The following is a 24,006-nucleotide window of genomic DNA, read 5'->3' on the forward strand; positions in this document are numbered from 1 at the left end:
AAGAGTACTAGCAAACCTCCCTCCCAGGATATTGGTGCCCCTCTGGTTCAGATGCAACCCGTCCTGCTTGTACAGGTCCCACCTTCCCCAGAATGCGCTCCAATTATCCAAATACCTGAAGCCCTCCCTCCTACACCATTCCTGCAGCCACGTGTTCAACTGCACTCTCTCCCTATTCCTAGCCTCGCTATCACGTGGCACCGGCAACAAACCAGAGATGACAACTCTGTCTGTCCTGGCTTTCAACTTCCAGCCTAACTCCCTAAACTTGTTTATTACCTCCACACCCCTTTTCCTACCTATGTCGTTGGTACCAATGTGCACCACGACTTCTGGCTGCTCCCCCTCCCCCTTAAGGATCCTGAAGACACGATCCGAGACATCCCTGGCCCTGGCACCCGGGAGGCAACATACCTTCCGGGAGTCTCGCTCGCGACCACAGAATCTCCTATCTATTCCCCTAACCATTGAATCTCCTACAACTATTGCTTTTCTATTCTCCCCCCTTCCCTTCTGAGCCCCAGAGCCAGACTCAGTGCCAGAGACCTGGCCGCTAGGGCCTTCCCCCGGTAGGTCATCCCCTCCAACAGCATCCAAAACGGTATACTTGTTTTGAAGGGGAACGGCCACGAGGGATCCCTGCACTGTCTGCCTGTTTGTTTTTTTCCCCCTGACTGTAACCCAGCTATTCTTGTCCTGTACCTTGGGTGTGGTTACCTCCCTGTAACTCTTCTCAATCACCCCCTCTGCCTCCCGGATGATCCGAAGTTCATCCAGCTTCAGCTCCAGTTCCCTAACACGGTCTTTGAGGAGCTGGAGTTGGGTGCACTTCCCACAGGTATAGTCAGCGGGGACACCGGTGGTATCCCTCACCACCCACATCCTACAGGAGGAGCATGTAACTGGCCTAGCCTCCATCCCCTCTTACCTTACAGAATATATCTGCTGTGTGGACTAACTAGATCTCCGCCCTCCGACTCTGCTCCCAGTCAGCTACACTTCCTGTAAACTCCTGGCTCTCTTCGCACTCTTTGCGGAAATGTCGGAAACAAAATGAAAGGAGCACCTTACTCCCTCCTCACCCAACTCCCTCGGTCACCAAACTCTCACTATCGCACTCAAAAAGCACCAAATTCAGCACTCCCTCGGTCACCAAACTCTTACTATAGAACTCAAAATGCACCAAATTCAGAACTCAGAGCAAACAAACTCTGCACTGTAGGGGATCACTTTTATACTGTGAATCTAGCCTCTGAAAACTGACCTAATGCAATTAACTAATTAACAAGCTCCAGCTGCAAGTGCCTAGAAGTAGAAGCCTGTTTAAAGCTGATTGAAAATTCACCTTCTTCTAAACCAAACAGCAACTTTTAAGTTAATTAACTAAATAAAAGAAAGACTAAACTTTAGATAAAAATGAAGCCTTATACTCCCTCGGTCACCAAACTCTCACTATCGCACTCAAAAAGCACCAAATTCAGCACTCAGTGCAAACCTTCTGCCAATTAATGCTTATTGGAGCATGATTTGCTGGAGTCGGATCTGCTGGAGTGGGTGGTAAAGCATTCCCCACCGACACTTCAAATGGCCCCCGCCAGCCAGAAAATTCGGCATTGCATTTTTAATGGATTCAAACTTGGACATGTGATTTACTGTTGCTAATAACCTAAGTGCATGCTTTATCTCTATTATCCATTTTGTGTACATGTCTGTCTGCACGAGGGGGTGAGTGTATTTTGTTGCACTTACATTTTGGGGTGTTGTGTGAATAAACATTACCCTTTCATTGAATTTAAATTTTGTGTTTATTACTGAAATTCACAACCCTAAAATTGTTTAAAGTGCTCCCTCTAAACCCCAAGTTGTTGCAGCCACCTATGAGGTGAAAAAATGTGAGAAAAACTAACACATCACCTCCTTGCCCAAACTGAAGGGAATGCTTAACAGGAGAGTAGGGAGATTATCTGGAGCATTTTCTAATAATCTAATAATCTTTATTGTCACAAGTAGGCTCACATTAACACTGCATTGAAGTTACTGTGAAAAGTCCCTAGTCACCACATTCCAGCGCCTGTTTGGGTACACAGAGGGAGAATTCAGAATATCCAATTCACCTAGCAGCACGTCTTTCGGGACTAGTGGGAGGAAACTGGAGCACCCAGAGGAAACCCACTCAGACACAAGGAGAACATGCAGTTTCCACACAGACAGTGACCCAAGTTGGGAATCGAACCTGTGACCCTGGTGCTGTGAAGCAGCAGTGCTACCCACTGTGCTATTGTGATGCCCTGGGGTTTCTGTATGGGGGCCAGAAGAGCATTGCTGCTCCTCTTGACTTACGTGTAAACTAAAAAATCTTTAGAACAAATATACTTTGGTCCTCTATTGGCTCTGACAGTGGTTCATGACAGGTTTTGACAGGTATAGAGGCCACCAATGCGGCCTTGTTCGGGCCTCAGTTTAAAATGGCAGTTTGTGTGAGCCCCTGTAATGTCTTCAGAACCTGGTCTGCATTTCTAAAGATGATAGTCTGAAATTTCAAGCTTCTGTCAGCAAACTTGTGGTGGGTAAGGTATTAAAAGTCTCCATTCTAACTGCTGCTTGGACATGATGGCAGTTATTAAATTTGAGCCCATTACACCTCTGCTGGCTATTCGATAAACAGATATGAAGTCAAAGTGCCTGCAATAAATGATAGACAATTTGTTAATTTTCAGCTGCCTGTCAATTTTCTTACTACCTGTCAAATCACAGAATAACTGTGTTGGATCCCAGGTCACCTCATCCACTTTGTATATAAAGTAATGATAATAGCCAAGGTTTGAGCTCCAGTCTCATGTAAGATTATAAATTCTGAAAAAAATCATTGGCACTTTACTCAATATGGATGGAATATACAGTGTTTATAAATTATTCAAAGTTATTTTCTTGAAACTACCATATAAGACGAACAATCTTTCTCCAGTTAAAATATACAGAATGTCTATACCATCTGTTTCAGGATATGTTCTCCATAATTCCTAGTAAAGGTGATTTCTTTTTCTCTGATATTTTTTTCTGCTCATGGCGATGATCAATGAAAGGGGGAAGGCAACTTGAAATTTCTTTCAAATAAAATAATTCACATTGGAATGCAATCACATTTTCCAGCGCAATTCAATTTAAAATGAGAATTTGATGCCCAGAATTCCACTGCTGCAGTTTCAGAGCATGACGAATTCTCACATCAGCAGGAAAGAGCTGTTGAGTTCTTTTTGGTTAAACAAAGCTTAAAAGAGGAAGTGAAAATATTTTGTTTTGGAGCAAGAAGTCAATTGAATTCAATAGATTTTGCTGATGATCCATGATATTCAACAGAGATTTGTTTTAGAGTTCAGCCCCAAAACCATTTCTCCAAATTGGAACATGATCTATATTTTTGATACCGTTTTATGTTCTCACACACGCTACATGCGTGTTCATCCCAGAAACGAACTGACCGTACTGAGTAGTGTTTCCTCCATTTGAAGTAGGTCATGTACAAATCTTCATTCCCGTCCAGTTTGTGCAGGTAACCCGCAAGCTCTTCAGCTGAGTGGAAATCATCCACATGAATGAAAGAATCGGCTGGAATGTAATTTTCATAGTTTTTTCTGGATGTCCCCAGGACCACAGGCACGGTACCAGCAAGCAAAGCATTGTAGAGCTTTTCAGTTATGTAATCTTCATGTACTGAATTCTCAAAGGAAAGGTAGAACTTACAACTAGATATGGTAGGCATCAAGTTGTTATCGCTTAGGCGTTCCCCAAAGGCTTGACCGTAAGTGTTGATATTAATATAGTTGCGGAATTCATTGTAGAACTTCACTCTGGCATGATTAGTGTTCCAATGGCTTACAACCCAACACACCAGATTGCTTTTCTTAGGCAGTTTAAAATCTAATGGAACTTTGTTTATTATCAGAGACCCATAAGGCACTACGATATCTGAACCTTGTCGATAAGTCAAGGTCAGGTTGAAGAAATGGTCGAGTCCAGTTTTTTTTGGAGAGTGGGTAGGTGACTCCAGGTTCATCCAAACCCATTTCTGAAATGTTGGCCGAGGCTGTTTGGGCAGATTGGACAAGTCTCCACTCATGTCTCGGTGATGGAAAAGGACAGCATCGGATTTGTCATAGAGGTTTCTATCCGCAGTTAAGTGGCATTTATGGATGTTAAACTCAGATGCACAAGAATTGAGTTCAAATAGCTGACCAAAAGGCCAAAACCAAATGAGCACAATAGTTTCATTCTCTTCAGCACTTGTCACAAAGGGGTTTTTCACACCTAGTTTTAATGTGGCAGATTCTAATGGAGCATAAATCCAGCTGTTAGACGGTTTGACATACAGCAACACCATGGCTAAAAAACAGCCCAAAATGATTAGGGAAATTAACAGGGTGCGGCAAATCCCTACACTGGACACAGATGTCATACTGACTCCTGTAAAGAAAAAAGATGAAGATTATTAGAATCCTGGGAGCACAGCTCCTATTCCATTTAAACTCTATCTAAATCCAAAACATTTGAACAGAACTTAACTAATGGAATGAGGAAGATTTACCTTGGAAATATAGGAGAGAGGGTAAAAGGAGCGGGTGAGGGATAACATCAAAATTAGATTTAAATTTAGCAAAAAAAGAAATGAAACAGAATTAAGAAAAGTAAGTCATAATCAAATATAGACAACAAAGAACATGGTAATATTGTTAGAATTAAAATATACTTAGTAGTTATTATTATCCCAGACCAGATCCCAACAATAGCTAGGATACTGAACAGACACCCCAATACTTATTTTAATTTTTTAAGACTGCGAGGCAAGGATACTTCATTCCAGGAGTGATTTCATGCAAAATAGGGATAAACAAACTTAATTCCTAATACACAATTGAAGTATCTTGAACATCACACAAGAAAATGCTTTACAATTACCCTTTAAGCAATGCTAAACAATGCAGCGACACAATAACCCTTAACTGCTAACTTTACTTCCACTCAAACAACAGAACAATCTCAGAACCCAATCCACTTTTAAATACAGTTAACACTCAGGAATACTTGATGGACAGAGATGTCTTTAATACTCCACTTTGAGAAAGAGAGATCTTTGAAGACTGCTTTAAATAAAGAGACCTGACCGCCCCCCTGCCAGAATAATGCAGAATCTCTGGCTGTATTTCTTCAGAAAACCTTCTTAGCTCACCTTCCAGCCAAAAACTAAAACTGAACTGACTGCTTTAACCCCTGGCTCCTCCCACTGACTTCCTAATCTCCCTAAGCTGCACACAATGGGCGTGATTTACCAGCTGCATCCCACCAAAATCGGAAAGGGATGCGGCCGGTAGATCCCGGGAGTGGCCTCTTTTAGGATTCCGGTCAGTCGTTACGCCTCACAAGATCGAACGAGATCTCTTAAGGCGTCACCACCTGAATCACGTCCACAAGAGGTGGGACCCAGGCTCGCAGAGTTAAGTTGATTTTAAAAACTCACTTAACTCTGCTTTTGTCGACGTTTATATGTTTTGATTGTCGTTTTTCTTCTGCTTTTAAGTTTGGGTGAAGATGGGGGAAGTATAAGTTATTCGGTTCTATGGGTTTTCGGTGTGTTGGTGGGGGCTTTTTACTTTTTATTACTTTGATTTGCACTATTGGGGGGGGTTCTTTGTGGGTTTTTCGTTTTGGGTTGTCTTCTGTAGTAATTGGGAGATTGTTTGGGGTTGGTTTGATGAGAGAAGTGGTTTCGATGGGCGGGGGGGGAGGGGGAGGGGAGTAGGGAACAATAGGTGGGAGACTTATTGGCGCCGGAGGCGAGGGCCACCAGGCTAGCTGGGTGAACGAGTCTATGGAAGCACAGTGGGGGCTGTGTATATGTTCAATATATGGCACGGGTTAGGTTACAAAGTGGTGTTGCTGGTGGGGGGGAGTTACTCTGCTGACGAGGGAGGGACTTAGGTTTTGGGACAGAGAGGAGGTTGGGGGTGGGGGCTGCCAGGAGACAGGCCTGTGGAGGCCTGGCACATGGGCTGGAGGTGGGCCCAGGAAAGGGGATGGCTGACCGGCAGACGGGGGTGGGGGGGGGGGGGGTGCAGTGCCCCCCAACTAGGCTGATCACCTGGAATGTTGGAGGGTTGAATGGGCCGGTCAAGAGGGCACATGTGTTCGCGCATCTGAGGGCTCTGAAGCCGGACGTGGTGATTTCAGGAGACACACCTGAAAGTGGCAGATCAAGTCAGGCTAAGGAAGGGTTGGGTCAGTCAGGTCTTTCATTCAGGGCTGGACACCAAGACTAGAGGGGAGGTGATTTTAATCAATAAGCGGGCGCAATTTCAGGTGGGCAGTATAGTCTCAGATGGGGGGGGCCATTATGGCATGGTGAGCGGCAAGCTGGAGGAAGGAAGGTAGCCATGGTTAACGTGTATGCGCCAAACTGGGATGACGTAGAATTCATAAAGAGGGTACTGGGGAAGATACCTGACCTGGACTCGCACAAGCTGGTGATGGGAGGGGATTTTAATACGGTCATCGACCCTGGCCTGGACCGGTCGTGTTCAAAAACGGGGAGGGTACCAGCAATGGCGAAGAAACTGTTAGGGTTCATGGAGCAGATGGGGGGGGGGTTGACCCATGGAGGTTTAGGCAGCCGACGGGGAGGGAATTTTCTTTTTATTCGCATGTGCATAAGGTTTATTCCCGGATTGATTTTTTCATTTTGAGCAGAGATTTGCTGGCGGGGGTGGTGGACATGAGGTATTCGGCGGCCATCACTATTTCGGATCATGCCCAACACTGAGTGGAACTGCAGGTTAATGAGGAGAGCTTCCAGTGTCCGCAATGGAGATTGGACGTGGGCTTATTGGTAGACGAGGCGGTGTGCGAGAGGCTGGGGAAGTGCATGCAGAACTACCTGCAGATCAATGACACAGCGGAAGTCTCAGCAGCGGTGGTCTGGGAGGCGCTGGAAGCAGTGGTGAGAGGGGAGCTGATTTTGATCCGGGCTCATAGGAACAGGATGGGTAGGGCAGAGACGGATCGACTGGTTAAGGAGATCCTACAGATAGATAGGAGGGGTGTGGCGACCCCGGGGGTGGAGCTGTTAAGGGAACGTCGGAGGCTGCAGGCTGAGTTCGGGGTGTTGTCCACAGGCAAGGCAGTGGAGCAGCTTAGAAAGGCGAGGGGTGCAGTTTACGAACATGGGGAGAAGGCCAGCAGAATGCTGGCACAGCAGCTTAGGAAGAGTGAGGCAGCCAGGGAAACAGAGAGGGTAGTTGATGGGGATGGGAATTTGGTAGGGGAGTCGGCTGGGCTAAACAGGGCAATCAGGGACTTTTACAATAGACTCTATCGCTCGGAACCCCCCATGGGGCCCGAGGGGATGAGACGCTTTTTGGATGGACTGACCTTCCCAAGGGTGGGCAGGGAGTTGGTGGATGTGCTGGGGACCCCGATTAGGGCCGAAGAAATAGTCGAGGGCTTGAAGGCAATGCAGTCGGGTAAAGCCCTGGGGCCGGATGGGTATCCGGTGGAATTGTACAAGAAATTCTCGGGGATATTAGGGCCGTTGCTGGTCAAGGTTTTTAATGAGGCGAGGGATAGAAGGGTGCTGCCCCCGACGATGTCACAGGCCACTATTTTGTTAATATTGAAGCGGGACAAGAACCTGGAGCTATGGGGGTCATAGAGGCCGATCTCACTGCTTAATGTGGACGCCAAGCTGCTGGCCAAAGTTTTGGCCTCCAAGATTGAAGATTGTGTGCCGGATGTGATTATGGAGGATCAAACCAGGTTTGTCAAGGGCAGGTAGTTGGTGGCCAATATAAGAAGGCTGCTCAACGTGATTATGATGCCCCTGGAGAGTAGGGAGGTTGAAGTAGTTGTGGCCATGGATGTGGAGAAGACGTTCGACCGGGTGGAGTGGGACTATCTATGGGAGGTGTTGGGACGATTTGGGTTCGGCAGGGGCTTTATCGACTGGGTTATGCTGTTGTACCAGGCCCCGGAGGCTACTGTAAGGACGAATAGGGCGACCTCGGACTATTTTAGACTGTACCGGGGGACAAGGCAGGGATGCCCCCTCTCCCCACTGCTGTTTGCGTTAGCTATAGAGCCGCTGGCAATTGCTCTGAGAGCTTCAAGGGGCTGGTTCGGGGGGTGGTGGAACATAGGGTCTCGCTGTACGTGGATGACCTGCTCTTATATGTAACGGATCCAGGGGCAGGGATGGTTGAAATCATGGCGACTTTGGGGGAATTTGGCTGGTTTTCAGGATATAAACTGAATATGACAAAGAGCGAGATGTTTGTAGTCCAGGCAAGGAAACAGGAGGGTCGGCGGGGGGGGGGGGGGGGGGGGGGGGGGGGGGGGGGAGTTACCGTTTAGGTTAGTGGGGGACAGTTTTATGTAGTGGGGGACAGTTTTAGGTACCTAGGGATATGAGTGGCACGCGACTGGGGCCGGTTACACAAGTTGAGCTTGCCCCGGTTGGTTGAGCAGATGAGGGGCGAGTTTCGGAGATGGGATGCGCTACCGCTGTCGCTGGCTGGGAGGGTGCAGACGGTTAAGATGACGGTCCTACCGAGACGGTCCTGCCCTGTACAATAGTGGAGTGTGCTTTGGTTTGGTCTACCCGGCTCGTCTCAGAGTAACATTTGAAGAAAAAGACAATTTCTTCGACGTGCTGGGAGAGGTGGACTCTTTTGTTAAAAAAACACAAATTGGGCACGTTGTAATTTGTTTTTTTGGCTCTGTCGATGAGCCACGTTGTTGGGGTTTCATGTTTATTCTTGTTTTCTCTGTTCTTGTTGGGGTTGAGTTCTTGTACTTTTTGATTAGGAGTTTTATACTATGTGGGGTTCCGTTCTCTGTATAAAACTCCTAATCCAGAACTATAAGAACTCCAACCCCAACAAGAACAGAGAAAACAAGAATAAACATGAACCCCCAACAACATGGCTCATTGCCAGGGCCAAATCAACAAATTACAACGCGCCCAACTTGTGTTTTATTAACAACAATGTGGCAATACATTGTTTTGCTTCCTTTAAATGGGGTTTTGGTATTTTGTTATTTAGATCTATTTTTGTCTTTCTCCAGTTGGAAGTCTCCCTCCAGAGAGTTAGTTAGTGGGTGCTGTTATGGGCCAGATTTTAGAGAACCCCAAAGTGTATCATGGAGTTCACCTGACCCACAACTTTTAATAGATTGTGGTATGGGGAGCACACGGCCCACTCTACAGGTGTGGTAGAGCAGAAATGGAAAAGTATTTTTTAAAGCAAAACAATGTTTATTCTATGAACTCAAGTTAACCTTTTTGAAAAAATCAAAGAATATCTTAGCAACCATCAATTCAAATACAACCCCCAAAGAATACAACACTAAGTAATTCTTTAAGCTTTCCTTTTAACATCCATAAGGCTTAAAACACCTTTTACCAGAAACACATCAGGTTAAAGTCACGACTGTTAATAGTTTTAAATCACCAGGATCGATTTACAGTCTTTAGATTACAGAGAGAGACTCTAATACACCTTCTGGCTGTGACTGCAGCTATCCAGCTCTGAAAACAAAACTAAAACACACCCTGCAGCAAGCAGCCTAAAATGAAAGTAAAAAGCTGGCAGACAGCCCAGCTCCACCCACTCCTTGATATCACTGCAGTAGTAAACACCCATTTCTTAAAGGTACTCTTACTACAGACATTTATATACACACCCATTTATAAACACCCATTCCTTAAAGCTACTCTCACATGACAGTGCGGCTTAGCGCCAGAATGTGGCGACTAGGGGCTTTTCACAGTAACTTCATTGAAGCCTATTTGTGACAATAAGTGATTATTATTATTATTATTGTTATATTATTACTTAGTGAAGTGTGCAAACCATTGGGAGCAGTGTAAAATAAACTAGCTTTGTTTCAAATACATAGCTTGATGTTCTTTGTCAACACTACGACTTTTAACCATCTTGGAGAACTATACAAGGAACATCACACTCAGCTCAAGAGTTTAAACTCCGATGTAATGTTTTTGCAAGAGACTCATTTGTGGGTCCGAGATCAAACTAGGCTGCGCAAGGCGTGGGTAAGGCAGTTTTTTCTGGTTTTGAAGGTAGGGCCAGGGGTATGGTGACTCTAATTAATAAAAGAGTTCAGCATTCCACTTTTAAGATTATAGCTGATCCCAACGGTCGATATGTTGGCTGTGCTCCCTAGTGAGCACCCCAGTTTTCATGATTGACATTTACGCCCTCCAACGGAGTATGAAAAGAATTTTATTAATACCCTGCAGATCTCCCTTCCCAATCTAGACTCATGTCAGCTTATTTTAGGAGGGAACCTGAATTGTGTCTTGGACAGCCCGATAGCACAGTGGTTAGCACTGTTGCTTCACAGCTCCAGGGTCCCAGGTTCAATTCCTGGCTTGGGTCACAGTCTGTGTGGAGTCTGCAGGTTCTCCACGTGTCTGCATGGCTTTCCTCTGGGTCCTCCTGTTTCCTCCCACAGTCCAAAGATGTGCAGGTTAGGTAGATTGGTATGATCAATTGCCCTTAGTGTCCACAAAAACGGTTAGGTGGGGATACTGGGATAGGGTGGAGGTGTGGGCTTGAGTGGGGTGCTCTTTCCAAGGACCAATGCAGACTCGATGGGCCAAATGGCCTCCTTCTGCACTGTAAATTCTATGATTGTATGACCCTGGATTGGATTGTTTCAAGCCTAAATCTCTTGCTCCATCGGATATGGTCAGGGCTTTGTCCTCTTTCCTGATGCAGATGGGGAGGGGGGAGAGGGGGGAAGGTAGATCCTTGGCATTTCTTGAAATAAAGCAAGCAATAAAGATTTTGTTTCTCGTGTCCACCAAGCATATTCACGTATTGATTTTTTGGATAGGGTTCTCCACCCTTTGGTGGTGGCATTTGAGTACTCAGCAATTGTTACTTTTGATCATGTCCCGCACTTCATTGATTTGTCGCTCGAGTCTGGCCGCACCCTGGAGATTAGATCCAGCATTGTTAGTGAATAAAGAATTTTGTGAGTGTATGTCCTCTGCCATTGAGGACTATATAAAATCTAACAAATCTGATTCAATCTCACCCTCCACATTGTGGGGGACCTCTTAAGGCAGCCCTCAGGGGGGAAATTATCTCCTACATTTGTTGAGGTTGGAGCAGCAAAGACTGGTGGATTCCATTCTAGAGGTGGATCACCAATACTCCTTGATCCTACTTCGGAACTACTGGCAAATAGGGAAAAAAAGCTACAGACCCAGTTCGAACTATTGTCGACTGGCATGGTGGTACGTCATTTACAATGCTCCTGGGGCACTTTTTATGAGTACGGAGAAGGCCTGTCACCTTTTAGCTCATCAGCCCAAATGGCAAGGGACCTCCCAGGAGATCACACAGATATTCAATACGGGTGGCAACCTCCTCCTCAGGTTGATGCAGTTTTATTTTATTCGTTCATGGTGTGTGGGCACTGGCAGCTGACCCAGATCGAAATTGCCCATCCCTAATTGCCCTTGAAGGGGCAGTTAAGAGTCAACCACATTGCTGTGGGTCTGGAGTCACGTGTGGACCAGACTAAATGTGGACCTTAAAGGACATTAGTGAACCAGGTGGGTTTTTAAAACGATCAACAATGGTTTCATGGTCATTGTCAGACATTTAATTCCAGATTTTTATTGAATTCAAATTTCATCATCTGCTGTGACGCGATTTGAACCCGCGTCCCCAGAACTTTGTCTTCTGTCACTGGATTGCTCGTCCAGTAACAATATCACTCGACCCCGTAATCTTTTATATCTTCTTACCGCAATGTTTATAAATCGGAGTCTCCTGTGGTTGGGTCAGTTATGTTTGACTTTCTGGATGGGCTACTTATCCCAACTATGGAGGTGGATAGGAGCAGTGAATTGAAATTCCCTTTACACCCTGACAAAATTGTAAAATGCATTGGGTTGATGCAATCTGGCAAACCCCTGGACTGGATAGCTTTCTGACTGAAAACTACAAAACTTTCTCGGAGAAGCTGGTGCCTTTAATTTTGGACATGTTCAATGATTCCTGATGTCGGGGGACGTTGTCCCTGACCCTCACTCACGCCTCTATTTCCCTACTTCTTAAGCAGGATAAAGTCCCGACAGAGTGCAGTTCCTACCGTTCTATTTTGCTTCTGAATGTGGACGTCAAGCTACTCGCTCAGGTGCAGGCAACCCGGCTGGAGCCTTGCCTTCAAAATATAATCTTGGAGAATCAAACAGGCTTTATGAAGGGCCAACAATTGTTGACCAATATATATTGTCTGTTAAATGTTGTCGTTTCCCCCTCCTCAGTGCCTGAACCTGAGGTGATGGTATCTCTTGATGCTGAAAAGTTATTTGAAAAAATGGAATGAGAATATTTATTTGAGATTCTTGGGGGGGGGGGTTTGGATTTTACCATAAATGTATTTCTTGATTTTGTCTGTTGTATAATGCCTCTACTGCCAATGTTTATATGGGAGCTTTGAACTCTGATTATTTTCCTTTGAATAGGGGCACTAGGCAGGGTTGCTCACTTTCCCCACTCCTGTTTGTTTTGGCAATAGCGATGCTTTCTAGCATTGAGGTCCTCTAGTAAGTGGAGGGGGATTGGTCGGGGAGGGGTGGAACATCAAGTGTCCCTTTACGAGGATGACCGACTTCTTTATATTACAGATCTAGTCTCCTCTAGACAATATAATGAAGTTGCTTATCAGTGCCTAGCACTGTGGCTTCAGAGCACCAGGGTCCCAGGTTCAATTCCCCGCTGGGTCACTGTCTGTGCGGAGTCTGCACGTTCTCCCCGTGTCTGCGTGGCTTTCCTCCGGGTGATCCGGTTTCCTCCCACAGTCCAAAGATGTGTAGGTTAGGTGGATTGGCCATGATAAATTGCCCTTAGTGACCAAAACGGTTAGGAGGGGTTATTGGGTTGCGGGGATAGGGTGGAAGTGAGGGCTAATTGGGTCGGTGCAGACTCAATGGGCCGAATGGCCTCCTTCTGCACTGTATGCTCTATGTTCTATCACCTCTTGCTCCTTCTCTGGGTTAAAATTGAACATGGGCAAGAGTGAATGTTTCCCAGTTAACCCCTCTGGGAAGCGAGCCCAACTGGCGGTATTGCCTTTTCGCTTTGTTAAGACAAGCTTTCTATCTGGGTGCCCAGGTGGCCCATTCTTGTAATGCAGATCAATGCCAGCAGCGCGGGTTCAATTCCCGTACCGGCCTCCCGAACAGGCGCTGGAATGTGGCGACTAGGGGCTTTTCACAGTAACTTCATTGAAGCCTACTCGTGACAAGCCATTATTATTATTATTATTAATATTATTACTGGGCCCCACTTCATAAGTTAAATTACACGAGTCTGGTTAACAGTATCTAAGCACTTTTGTAGAGGCGGAACAACCGCCCCCTATCCTTGGCTGGTAGGGTTCAAACTATTAAAATGAACCTGCTCCCGAGGTTTTTCTCCCCAAATCCCTTTTTACCAAGGTCAACAAACTGATATCCTCTTTTATTTGGGCAGGTAAGACTCCTAGAATCCGTAGTGTTCTTCTCCAAAGGGACAGACAGTCGGGGTTTTGCCCTCCCCAGCTTATTGTACTTTGACTGGGCAGCTAGCATTCAAAAAATATTGTGTTTCAGCGATCCCTGGTTTATTTGGGAACAAATGGAAGCTCGTTCTGCTGCACTGTTTTCCTTTTCCCCTGCTGAATTTTCCTCCAAACCAATGGTGGTCTCTTCCCATAGGATTTGGAGGCAGTTTAGACAGCACTTCAAGCTCCTTTCCCTGTCTTCACTAGTTCCTATTTGCGATAATCACCTTTTCCTACCTGGTGGTTTGGACTCGACATTTGAATCTTGGGAGGTGAGTGGTCTGGAGCAGTTTGGGAACCTGTTGTGGAGGGGAGGTTAGCCAGTTTCAGGAATTAGATGATCAATTCCAGCTACCCAATTCCAGATTTTCCACGTAAAGCTTTTCCTTCTTTTTTTTTTGGTGTCACCTTATTCCCTGAAGAAGATTCTGTCTCTGGCTAGGCCTGATGGAGTTCTATTTTGGACTTAACTGGTCAGATCCTTTCATCGGATTCTGCTCCGTTGAATGATGTGAGGGGGAATTGGGTTTCATTCTCATTGGTGAGATGTGGAGTGAGGGCTTTCAAGGTCAACTCCATGTCTTCATGTGCTTGTCTGAGCCTGATTCAGTTTAAGGTCTGGACTTGGAATCCAGAGACTCAGGGTAAAGATCTGTGGACCCAGATTCGAATCCCAACATGGCAGATGGTGGAATTTAAACTGAATATATTATCTAGAATTAAAAGTTCAATGATGAACATGAAACTATTGCTGATTGTCGTAAAAATCCATCTGGTTCACTGATGTGCTTCAGGGGAGGAAATGTGCCATCCTTGACTGGTCTGACCAACATGTGACTCTAGACGCACAGCATCGTGGTTGACTCTTTAATGTCCTCTAAAGAACAAACAAAGAACAAAGAACAAAGAAATGTACAGCACAGGAACAGGCCCTTCGGCCCTCCAAGACCATGCCGACCATGCTGCCCGACTAAACTACAATCTTCTACACTTCCTGGGTCCGTATCCTTCTATTCCCATCCTATTCATATATTTGTCAAGATGCCCCTTAAATGTCCCTATCGTCCCTGCTTCCACTACCTCCTCCGGTAGCGAGTTCCAGGCACCCACTAGCCTCTGCGTAAAAAACTTGCCTCGTACATCTACTCTAAACCTTGCCCGTCTCACCTTAAACCTATGCCCCCTAGTAATTGACCCCTCTACCCTGGGGAAAAGCCTCTGGCTATCCACTCTGTCTATGCCCCTCATAATTTTGTATACCTCTATCAGGTCTCCCCTCAACCTCCTTCGTTCCAGTGAGAACAAACCGAGTTTATTCAACCGCTCCTCATAGCTAATGCCCTCCATACCAGGCAACATTCTGGTAAATCTCTTCTGCACCCTCTCTAAAGCCTCCACATCCTTCTGGTAGTGTGGCGACCAGAATTGAACACTATACTCCAAGTGTGGCCTAACTAAGGTTCTATACAGCTGCAACATGACTTGCCAATTCTTATACTCAATGCCCCGGCCAATGAAGGCAAGCATGCCGTATGCCTTCTTGACTACCTTCTCCACCTGTGTTGCCCCTTTCAATGACCTGTGGACCTGTACCCCTAGATCTCTTTGACTTTCAATACTCTTGAGGGTTCTACCATTCACTGTATATTCCCTACCTGCATTAGACCTTCCAAAATGCATTACCTCACATTTGTCCGGATTAAACTCCATCTGCCATCTCTCCGCCCAAGTCTCCAGACAATCTAAATCCTGCTGTATCCTCCGACAGTCCTCATCGCTATCCGCAATTCCACCAACCTTTGTGTCGTCTGCAAACTTACTAATCAGACCAGTTACATTTTCCTCCAAATCATTTATATATACTACAAACAGCAACGGTCCCAGCACTGATCCCTGTGGAACACCACTGGTCACAGCCTCCAATTAGAAAAGCATCCCTCCATTACTACTCTCTGCCTTCTATGGCCTAGCCAGTTCTGTATCCACCTGGCCAGCTCACCCCTGATCCCGTGTGACTTCACCTTTTGTACTAGTCTACCATGAGGGACCTTGTCAAAGGCCTTACTGAAGTCCATATAGACAACATCTATTGCCCTACATGCATCAATCATCTTAGTGACCTCCTCGAAAAACTCTATCAAGTTAGTGAGACACGACCTCCCCTTCACAAAACCGTGCTGCCTCTCACTAATACGTCCATTTGCTTCCAAATGGGAGTAGATCCTGTCTCGAAGAATTCTCTCCAGTAATTTCCCCACCACTGAAGTAAGGCTCACCGGCCTGTAGTTCCCGGGATTATCCTTGCTACCCTTCTTAAACAGAGGAACAACATTGGCTATTCTCCAGTCCTCCGGGGCATCCCCTGAAGACAGCGAGGATCCAAAGATTTCTGTCAAGGCCTCAGCAATTTCCTCTCCAGCCTCCTTCAGTATTCTGGGGTAGATTCCATCAGGCCCTGGGGACTTATCTACCTTAATATTTTTTAAGACACCCAACACCTCGTCTTTTTGGATCTCAATGTGACCCAGGCTATCTACACACCCTTCTCCAGACTCAACATCTACCAATTTCTTCTCTTTGGTGAATACTGATGCAAAGTATTCATTTAGTACCTCGCCCATTTCCTCTGGCTCCACACATAGATTCCCTTGCCTATCCTTCAGTGGGCCAACCCTTTCCCTGGCTACCCTCTTGCTTTTTATGTACGTGTAAAAAGCCTTGGGATTTTCCTTAACCCTATTTGCCAATTACTTTTCGTGACCCCTTCTAGCCCTCCTGACGCCTTGCTTAAGTTCCTTCCTACTTTCCTTATATTCCACGCAGGCTTCGTCTGTTCCCAGCCTTTTAGCTCTGACAAATGCCTCCTTTTTCTTTTTGACGAGGCCTACAATATCTCTCGTCATCCATGGTTCCCGAAAATTGCCGTATTTATCCTTCTTCCTCACAGGAACATGCCCCCTAGTAATTGACCCTTCTTCCCGGAGAGGCCACTCAAGTGGCCTTCATGTAGTTGAGTAAGAATCATCTGGCGCATGCTGTGCGGAATAACGATTCTGTCTAATTTCATAAGGACCCCGTCTATGTTGGTAAGGTCATCTCGCACATTATAAAACTGGAGGCACTGCCCTTTGAGCCACCCTTCCGTCATGTGGGGCATCACTCGCTGCAGAAGGGGGTCAGTCGCCGTCTCTGCGAGTATGTGGGCCAGACTTGGATCATCAGCTGGCAGATTTGCTGCTGTCAGAGTCACGTGTGCCTCAATTTGACGCACGAACCCCTCCGCATCTGGTGGTGTGCTCACTGCTCGGGAGAGCGTGTCCGCCACGATGAGATCCTTCCCCGGAGTGTAGATCAGTTCTAAATCATACCTCCTGAGTTTAAGTAAGGTGCGCTGAAGGCGAGGGGTCATGTCGTTCAGGTCTTTGTTAATGATGTTGACCAGAGGGCGGTGGTCAGTTTCAACCGTAAATCGTGGCAGGCCATACACATAGTCGTGGAACTTGTCCAGTCCAGTTAACAAGCCCAGGCATTCTTTTTCTATTTGCGCGTAGCGCTGTTCGGTAGAGGTCATGGCTCGTGAGGCATATGCAACCGGGGCCCATGACGACGTGCTGTCTTTTTGCAGGAGTACCGCTCCAATACCAGATTGGCTGGCGTCTGTTGAGATCTTTGTAGGGCGAGTCATGTCAAAGAACGCCAGCACTGGTGCCGTGACCAGTTTGTGCTTGAGCTCCTCCCATTCCAGCTGATGCGATTGCTGCCAGTGGAATTCTGTTGATTTTTTTACGAGATGGCGCATATTCGTTGTATGAGAAGCCAGGTTGGGAATGAACTTCCCAAGGAAGTTGACCATGCCCAGGAATCTTAGGACAGCCTTCTTGTCAGCCGGCCGTGGCATGGCTGTGATGGCGCTAACTTTGTCTGCATCGGGACGGACCCCTGATCGTGAGATGTGGTCCCCGAGGAATTTCAGCTCCATCTGGCCGAAGGCACACTTGGCGCGGTTGAGACGCAGGCCATTTTGTCGTATGCGGGTGAAGACACGTCGTAGACGATGCATGTGTTCCTGCGGAGTGGTGGACCAAATGATGATATCGTCCACATATACACGTACCCCTTCGATGCCTTCCATCATCTGCTCCATAATGCGGTGGAAAACTTCAGATGCTGAAATGATGCCGAATGGCATCCGGTTGTAGCAGAATCTGCCAAAAGGGGTGTTGAACGTGCATAGCCTTCGGTTGGCCGGGTCCAATTGGATCTGCCAAAATCCTTTGGACGCATCCAATTTGGTAAATATTTTGGCTTGCGCCATTTCGCTGGTGAGGTCCTCTCGTTTCGGGATGGGATAGTGTTCCCGCATGATGTTGTTATTCAGATCTTTAGGATCTATACATATGCGGAGCTCGCCAGAGGGCTTCTTTACTCAGACCATGGAGCTGACCCATGGCGTGGGCTCCGTGACCCTGGATAGGACCCCTTGGTCTTGAAGAGCCTGCAGCTGCAACTTGAGGCGGTCTTTGAGTGGCGCAGGAACCCTGCGAGATGTGTGAACGACAGTGATGGCGTCCGGTTTGAGTCGAATCTTGTACGTGTATGGCAATGTCCCCATGCCTTCAAAAACCTCCTGGTTGTGAGCAAGGAGGGAATGGAGATTTGCGTGGAACTCAGCATCCGGGAAGTCGGATATCTCATCTGGAGAGAGACATAATGCGCTGTACCAGGTGAAGGACCTTACACACCTGTGCGCCCAGTAACGAGTCTTTTGATGAGCCGACAACTTCAAAGGGGAGTGTGGCCGAGTGCATCTTGTGAGTTATCTGTAGCTGGCAAGATCCTATGGACGGGATGACGTTCCCGTTATAATCAACCATCTTGAGCCGGGATGGCGTGATGGGTGGTTTGACCTTCATGGCCTGGAATGCAGAATATGCAATCAGGTTGGCGGATGCGCCGGTGTCCAGACAGAAGGTGACACGCGATCGGTTGACCATCAGGGTGACACACCACTCATCGGCTGGATTGATGGCATTGACCTTGTTGACATCGATGACGGAAATGCGGAAGGCATCCTGGTCATCTGCATCTCTTAACTGGAAGTCTTGATGCGTGGGCTGGACGGTCCTGACTTGTCTGCGAGATTGTCGGGGATATGCAGGATCCATGGGTTGAGCCGAACGACAGTGGGCAGCATAGTGGCCCATCTTGCCACATCTGAGGCACTGTCGGTTTTTAGCAGGACATTGTCCTTTTAAGTGTACAGCTCCACAATTGCCGCACGTCATGACGTCACGGCGTTCGTTGCGCCACTGCGCATGCGCAGTGCAATCTTGCGGTGGGCGCGCCTGCGCAGTGCGTCCCTCGATGTGGCCGTTATTTTTGGCGCGCACCAGCGCGGGAGACCGCGAAAAGCGCGGGAAGCGGCCGCTGTCGTCCGGGCCGTGGGTCGGGAAGTAATCGACGGCCTGGATGCGTTCGACGTCGTGGGCGGCCTGGCTTGCCGATTCGACGGCTGGGGACCCCCTCCGTGCCAACTCGGACGCCTGAAATCGGGCAAAACGGCAGGTTGCATTCTCGCGGAGGACACAGACTTCCACAGCAGACGCTAAGGTGAGGCTTTTTATTTTAAGAAGCTGCTGGCGTAGGCCACTAGAGGCAACGCCAAAAACAATCTGGTCCCTGATCATGGACTCTGTGGTGCTGCCGTAACCGCAGGACTGCGCTAGAATTCGGAGGTGTGTCAAAAAGGGTTGAAAAAGCTCCTCCTTACCTTGCAGGCGTTGCTGAAAGAGGTATCTTTCAAAACTTTCATTCACTTCAACCTTAAAGTGCTGGTCCAGTTTGAGGATGACCGTGTCATACTTGGATTGGTTTTCGCCTTCTTCGAACACCAGTGAGTTGAAGACGTCGAGGGCGTGCTGACCTGCGTAGAAGAGGAGCATTGCAATCTTCGTTTCATCCGAGGCACTCTGTTTTTCGTTGGCTCGGATGTACAGGTCAAATCGCTGCCTGAAGAGCTTCCAATTGGTACCTAGGTTCCCCGCGACTTGCAACGGCTGCGGTTTGTCGGTGCGGTCCATGTCCAGAATGGCAGGTTAGTTGGCAGGTATCGATCCACTCCTGTACCATGTGGTGTTGGGCGTTCTGACACACAGATGAGCCAACACGGTTGTATATGGTACAACGCTATTTTATTTAAACTTTCTATGTACAGTTTTATCTTGATACTCTGCACGTGGGGATTCCCTGTTTGTGATCTTGTAACAGGTCTTGTCCGTGTCTTTGTCCCCAGACCTACTGTCCACTAGGTGTCGTGCTCGTGCTTTTATGTGGTTGCTGTCCTTGTGTGTGATTGGTTGTGGTGTTGTGTGCTCTGATTTGTCTGTTGGTGTGTCCATCATGATGTGTGTGTTTGAATATCATGACACGGTGCACCATCAGGATTCTCCGTCTTGCCGGCTGGCCAATGGGGTTTCCCATTGTAGGGAAACCCCTGGGCTGCCAGCACAACGGTGATTCCTGATAGCGGAGAATTCAGCCGTATAATCTCCCACCACAGCTGAATTGTACCAATATTACAATCCCCTTACGGCCATAAAGCAGGATGCAATTCAGCGTTACACGCCATGCACATTTATGCACGGAGTAAAGTCTCAGGAATTCTCAGGAGAATCCTGATATCGAGCCACCATCTTGAGCTGGAGGCCCAATAGCTGAGGCCCCTGGTCGGCCACACCCACCCGCCCACAAACCAGCCCCAAACCACCCCCCATTTCACAGCAGCGCCCCCCCACCCCCGGATTACCTGGGTGCCCCACCTATCCCAAAGTAGGCGTGTGATTCAACCTGCACCCCCAGGGGTCCTTGTCGGGGGATTGGCTATTTCAGGTGTCCCTGGGGGCGTTTCCCTCATTACAGGGGCCACTGGGATCTGCCTATTACCACAGAGAGATGCCCCGAGGTTTGCAGATGCAGAGCTAGAGATATTGCTGGATGGCATGGAAGAAAGGTGGGGTACTCTGTTTCCAGGGTGGAAAGGAGGCTGCAACCCCCCCCAGACGCACAACATCATCGAGGCGTGGGAGCAGGTGGCAGAGGCAGTGAGCATCTTGGGTCCCACCATGAGGATCGTCGAGCAGTGCAAGAAGAAGCTGCACGACCTCCTCAGGGCACCACGGGTGAGTCACTGGCACACCCTCGTTCTACAGCCCCCCCATCCCCCCCTCCCCCCCCTCCCCAACTCCCATGCAGTCCCACCAGGCAGACTGGTAGGCAGTGCTGGGGAAAGATGAGCAATTCCCCAGGCCAACCATGATGAACCACCACCCCTGCACATCTGGCATCGTTCCCGTCCCACATCCCCTGTAACCTATTCCCCTTCAGAGAGTGAATGAACCCCCCCAACCGGCATCCCCCTCGCACCTCACCCTTCACCACATGCCAATAGCTATACCGCCCGCCATGGCCAGGTAACATGCAAACACAGACCACTAGCTGCAGAACCTCTGTACTGTTGCATCCGAGTGTCTCACACTGTGCATTATCTGTTCCCGAGGAGAACGCTGGGAGCAGGAGAAGGCCGGAGGGTGCCTGTTGGACCTGCAGCCCCTCATCATCATGGAGTCGAGGGTGTTGAACCTGGCAGGCGGTGTGGCAATGTGGGTTGCCGGCAGAGGCAACCATGGGACAACCAAATGAACTCCCAATATTGCACGTGAATCAACACCCCCCCCCCACCCCCCCAAACCACACCTATCCGCGATCTCGCCATGCGTCTTGTATTGTGTCTTGCAGGGTCACCACCAGACGATGCGGGACCGGCCGGTGTCCCCCGCCAGCAGCCACAAACTCACGACCCACTTGGCGACAAGGTGGGACCGCTCGGGGTCCCTCTTCCCCCAGTTGTAACCCACGACACCCCGGAGCACATGTCCGGGGACGACACCGACTTCTCGTCACTGCTGTCGGGGCATCCTCTACTATCCCAGAGACACTCTCCTCGGTTGGCTATTTAGTGAAGAGATTCCTGGGGCAATAACTGGTGTGCATCACACACATGCAGCGGTACATCAGGTAGAGGTAGGAACTCCCAAGGGGGAGAATGGTCCGACCCCAGGGACTAACCACCGTCCAGACAGGTCTTGCGCTTCTTGAAAGGGCAGTACCATCAATGCTAGAGATGCAGGGGCAGAGCCGGAGATGATATGAGGCGGTGTCAGCAACCATCCACCACTTGCTGATCCAACTACCTGGAGGAGCAGGAGCTGGTGCCGATAATGCGTGCTACCTAGGCCAACACCACATTGGGTGGTATCCGCAGTGGAGGACTTAGGTGTGTAGGTATTGGCCATGGGTCAGGATGACCAAGGCCTGGCGCACGCTGTGCGGAGCACCAGGTAGCATAATAGAGCAGGTCATCCTCTGCCCATGGACCAGACCTGCTGATGCTGCCGACCCAGAGCCAACATCCTGTGGTGAAGCTCCTGGAGGCTTGGAGGGAGGTGGAGGTGCAGGGGGGAGTTGTCGGGTGTGATGGGATGGTTGAGTCTCCGGTGGTCAGGCCCCCTGTATTTAGTGAACCTGGAGGTGATCACGTTGTCACATGCATGTTGTGCGGCCTCCTGTGCTGTATGAGCCATGTCCTGCCTATCCTAGCCCTTCTCCGCATCCTCCTTGTTGGATAAGGTATGGTATTCCTCCACCTCCCCCTCCAGCATGTCCACCTCTGCAGCACGATGTCGTGGAGGACGCAACAGGCCAGCAGAAAGCGGGAAACCTTCCCAAGGCTATACTGGAGGGCCCCTCCAGAGCAGTCCAGGCATCTGAACCAAGCCTCCAGCATGCAGATGCACTGCTTGATGACACCCCTGGTCATTGCAAGGATGTCATTGTAGCAGTTCTCCACGTCGGTCTGAGGCTTCTGGATAGGCACCATCAGCCATGACCGCAGCAGATAACCCCTGTCACCAAGAGTCAGCCTCTCACCTGGCGGTGCGCCTCAAAGCTGTCTAACACCAACAAGTGTGCCAGGATAAAGGTGTTGTGCAGACTGTCTGGATAACGGGCGCAGATGTGCACCATATGCAGTCGGTGGTCACACACCAACTACGTATTCAGGGCATGTAATCCCTTCCAATTGATGAATGGCACCACTCCATGCACCAGGGCCAGCAGGGGAGCATGCGTCCCATTGGTCACTCCCTGGATCTGGGGCATGCGGGCTATCATGTTATGTACTCTGGGATAACACAGGCTGCAACTGGATGCAGCTTTAACCAAAAGATACTCCAGACCTTGAAGTTAGTTCAATCTGATTTATTGAACCGTTAGCGCAGTTCCCTATGAGTTTGACTCTCTGCTAACCTAAGTGTGGTTACTCTGTCTGACTGAACCAGATTAGCTCTTAGCCACGTGCTGGAGGGCTGATACTGTACATACACCCTGACTCACTCTGTAGGTGTTCATCAGTGGAACGAGGCGGAGTGTGAGTGCCTCATGCCTTTTATAGCGAGATACCACCCCTGAGTGTCCTGCCTGCTCATTGGCCGTGTCCTGTTCTCTGTGTTCATTAGCTGCCTGTCTGTGCCTGTCTGTATATCATCATCTGCATGTCTGCATATCATGACACGGGCGATGGCGGCGAATCCCGCTGCCTGGGAAACCTGGTGGGCACGGTTCACGTCAAAGATGGTATATTGTGCCACCCGGGCATATAGGGCATCCGTTACGGCATGGATGCACCGTGCATAGAGGTCTGGAAGATTCTGGACAGGACCCCACTCGGCGCCTGAAAGGACCCCGTAGCATAAAAGATGAGGGCAATTGTCTCCTTGAGGGCCACCGGGAACGGGTGTCCTCCCCCCTACCCCAGCAATTCCAGGTGTGCCATGATCCAGCAGAGATGCCGCATGGTCTCTCTGCTCAGCCGCAGTCATCGGCAACACGCCTGGTCTGACGGGCGCTGCCGGTACACAAGGACTGATACGATGTCTCCTTCTCACCTGCCCCTCGGCCTGTTGGACAGCTGGTTCTCCATCATCACCAGCTGTCTCCTCCACTCGGGCAGGCTCCTGTTCTGCAGGGTCCTCCCTAAACAGCTTCAGCTCATGCAGTCTCAGAGTATCTGCGTGTAGTTTTTAGAGAATGATAAAAAAGCAAATGTCGGTGCAGTGGAGAAAGGGATGGAGTTTAGGGGAGGAATTCCAGGGAGTTAAATCAAAAGACTGAACACATGGTTAAAATGGTGGAGTAAATACTTCATGACAGGAATCAGATGAATAGAAGGGTCCAAGAAAGAAGGGCAGCACTCAATAAATTAGGAGGCATGTATGGTGATATTTAAGATAATGCTATTAAAGTTCTGCTGTTGTTTCAGCA

General features: G+C 48.5%; 1 protein-coding gene across 3 annotated transcripts in view; it reads right to left on the reverse strand.

Annotated features, from left to right (window-relative positions):
- Window positions 1–685: 685 nt before the first annotated feature.
- The window catches only part of LOC140410852 (4-galactosyl-N-acetylglucosaminide 3-alpha-L-fucosyltransferase 9-like), a 234,301-nt gene continuing 210,980 nt past the window's right edge, over window positions 686–24,006 (reverse strand). For 2 of the 3 annotated variants that reach the window (XM_072499556.1, XM_072499558.1), the window contains one exon: window positions 686–4,461. In XM_072499556.1, coding sequence (XP_072355657.1) covers window positions 3,374–4,453 — 1,080 coding nt within the window. In that variant the 5' untranslated portion in view covers window positions 4,454–4,461 and the 3' untranslated portion in view covers window positions 686–3,373. Of the gene's footprint in view, window positions 4,462–12,174; window positions 12,383–24,006 lie in introns of all 3 variants that reach the window. The other variant, XM_072499557.1, reaches the window with a different exon arrangement.

This window comes from Scyliorhinus torazame, chromosome 4 (genome assembly GCF_047496885.1).
Source record: "Scyliorhinus torazame isolate Kashiwa2021f chromosome 4, sScyTor2.1, whole genome shotgun sequence".
Classification (NCBI taxonomy): domain Eukaryota; kingdom Metazoa; phylum Chordata; class Chondrichthyes; order Carcharhiniformes; family Scyliorhinidae; genus Scyliorhinus; species Scyliorhinus torazame.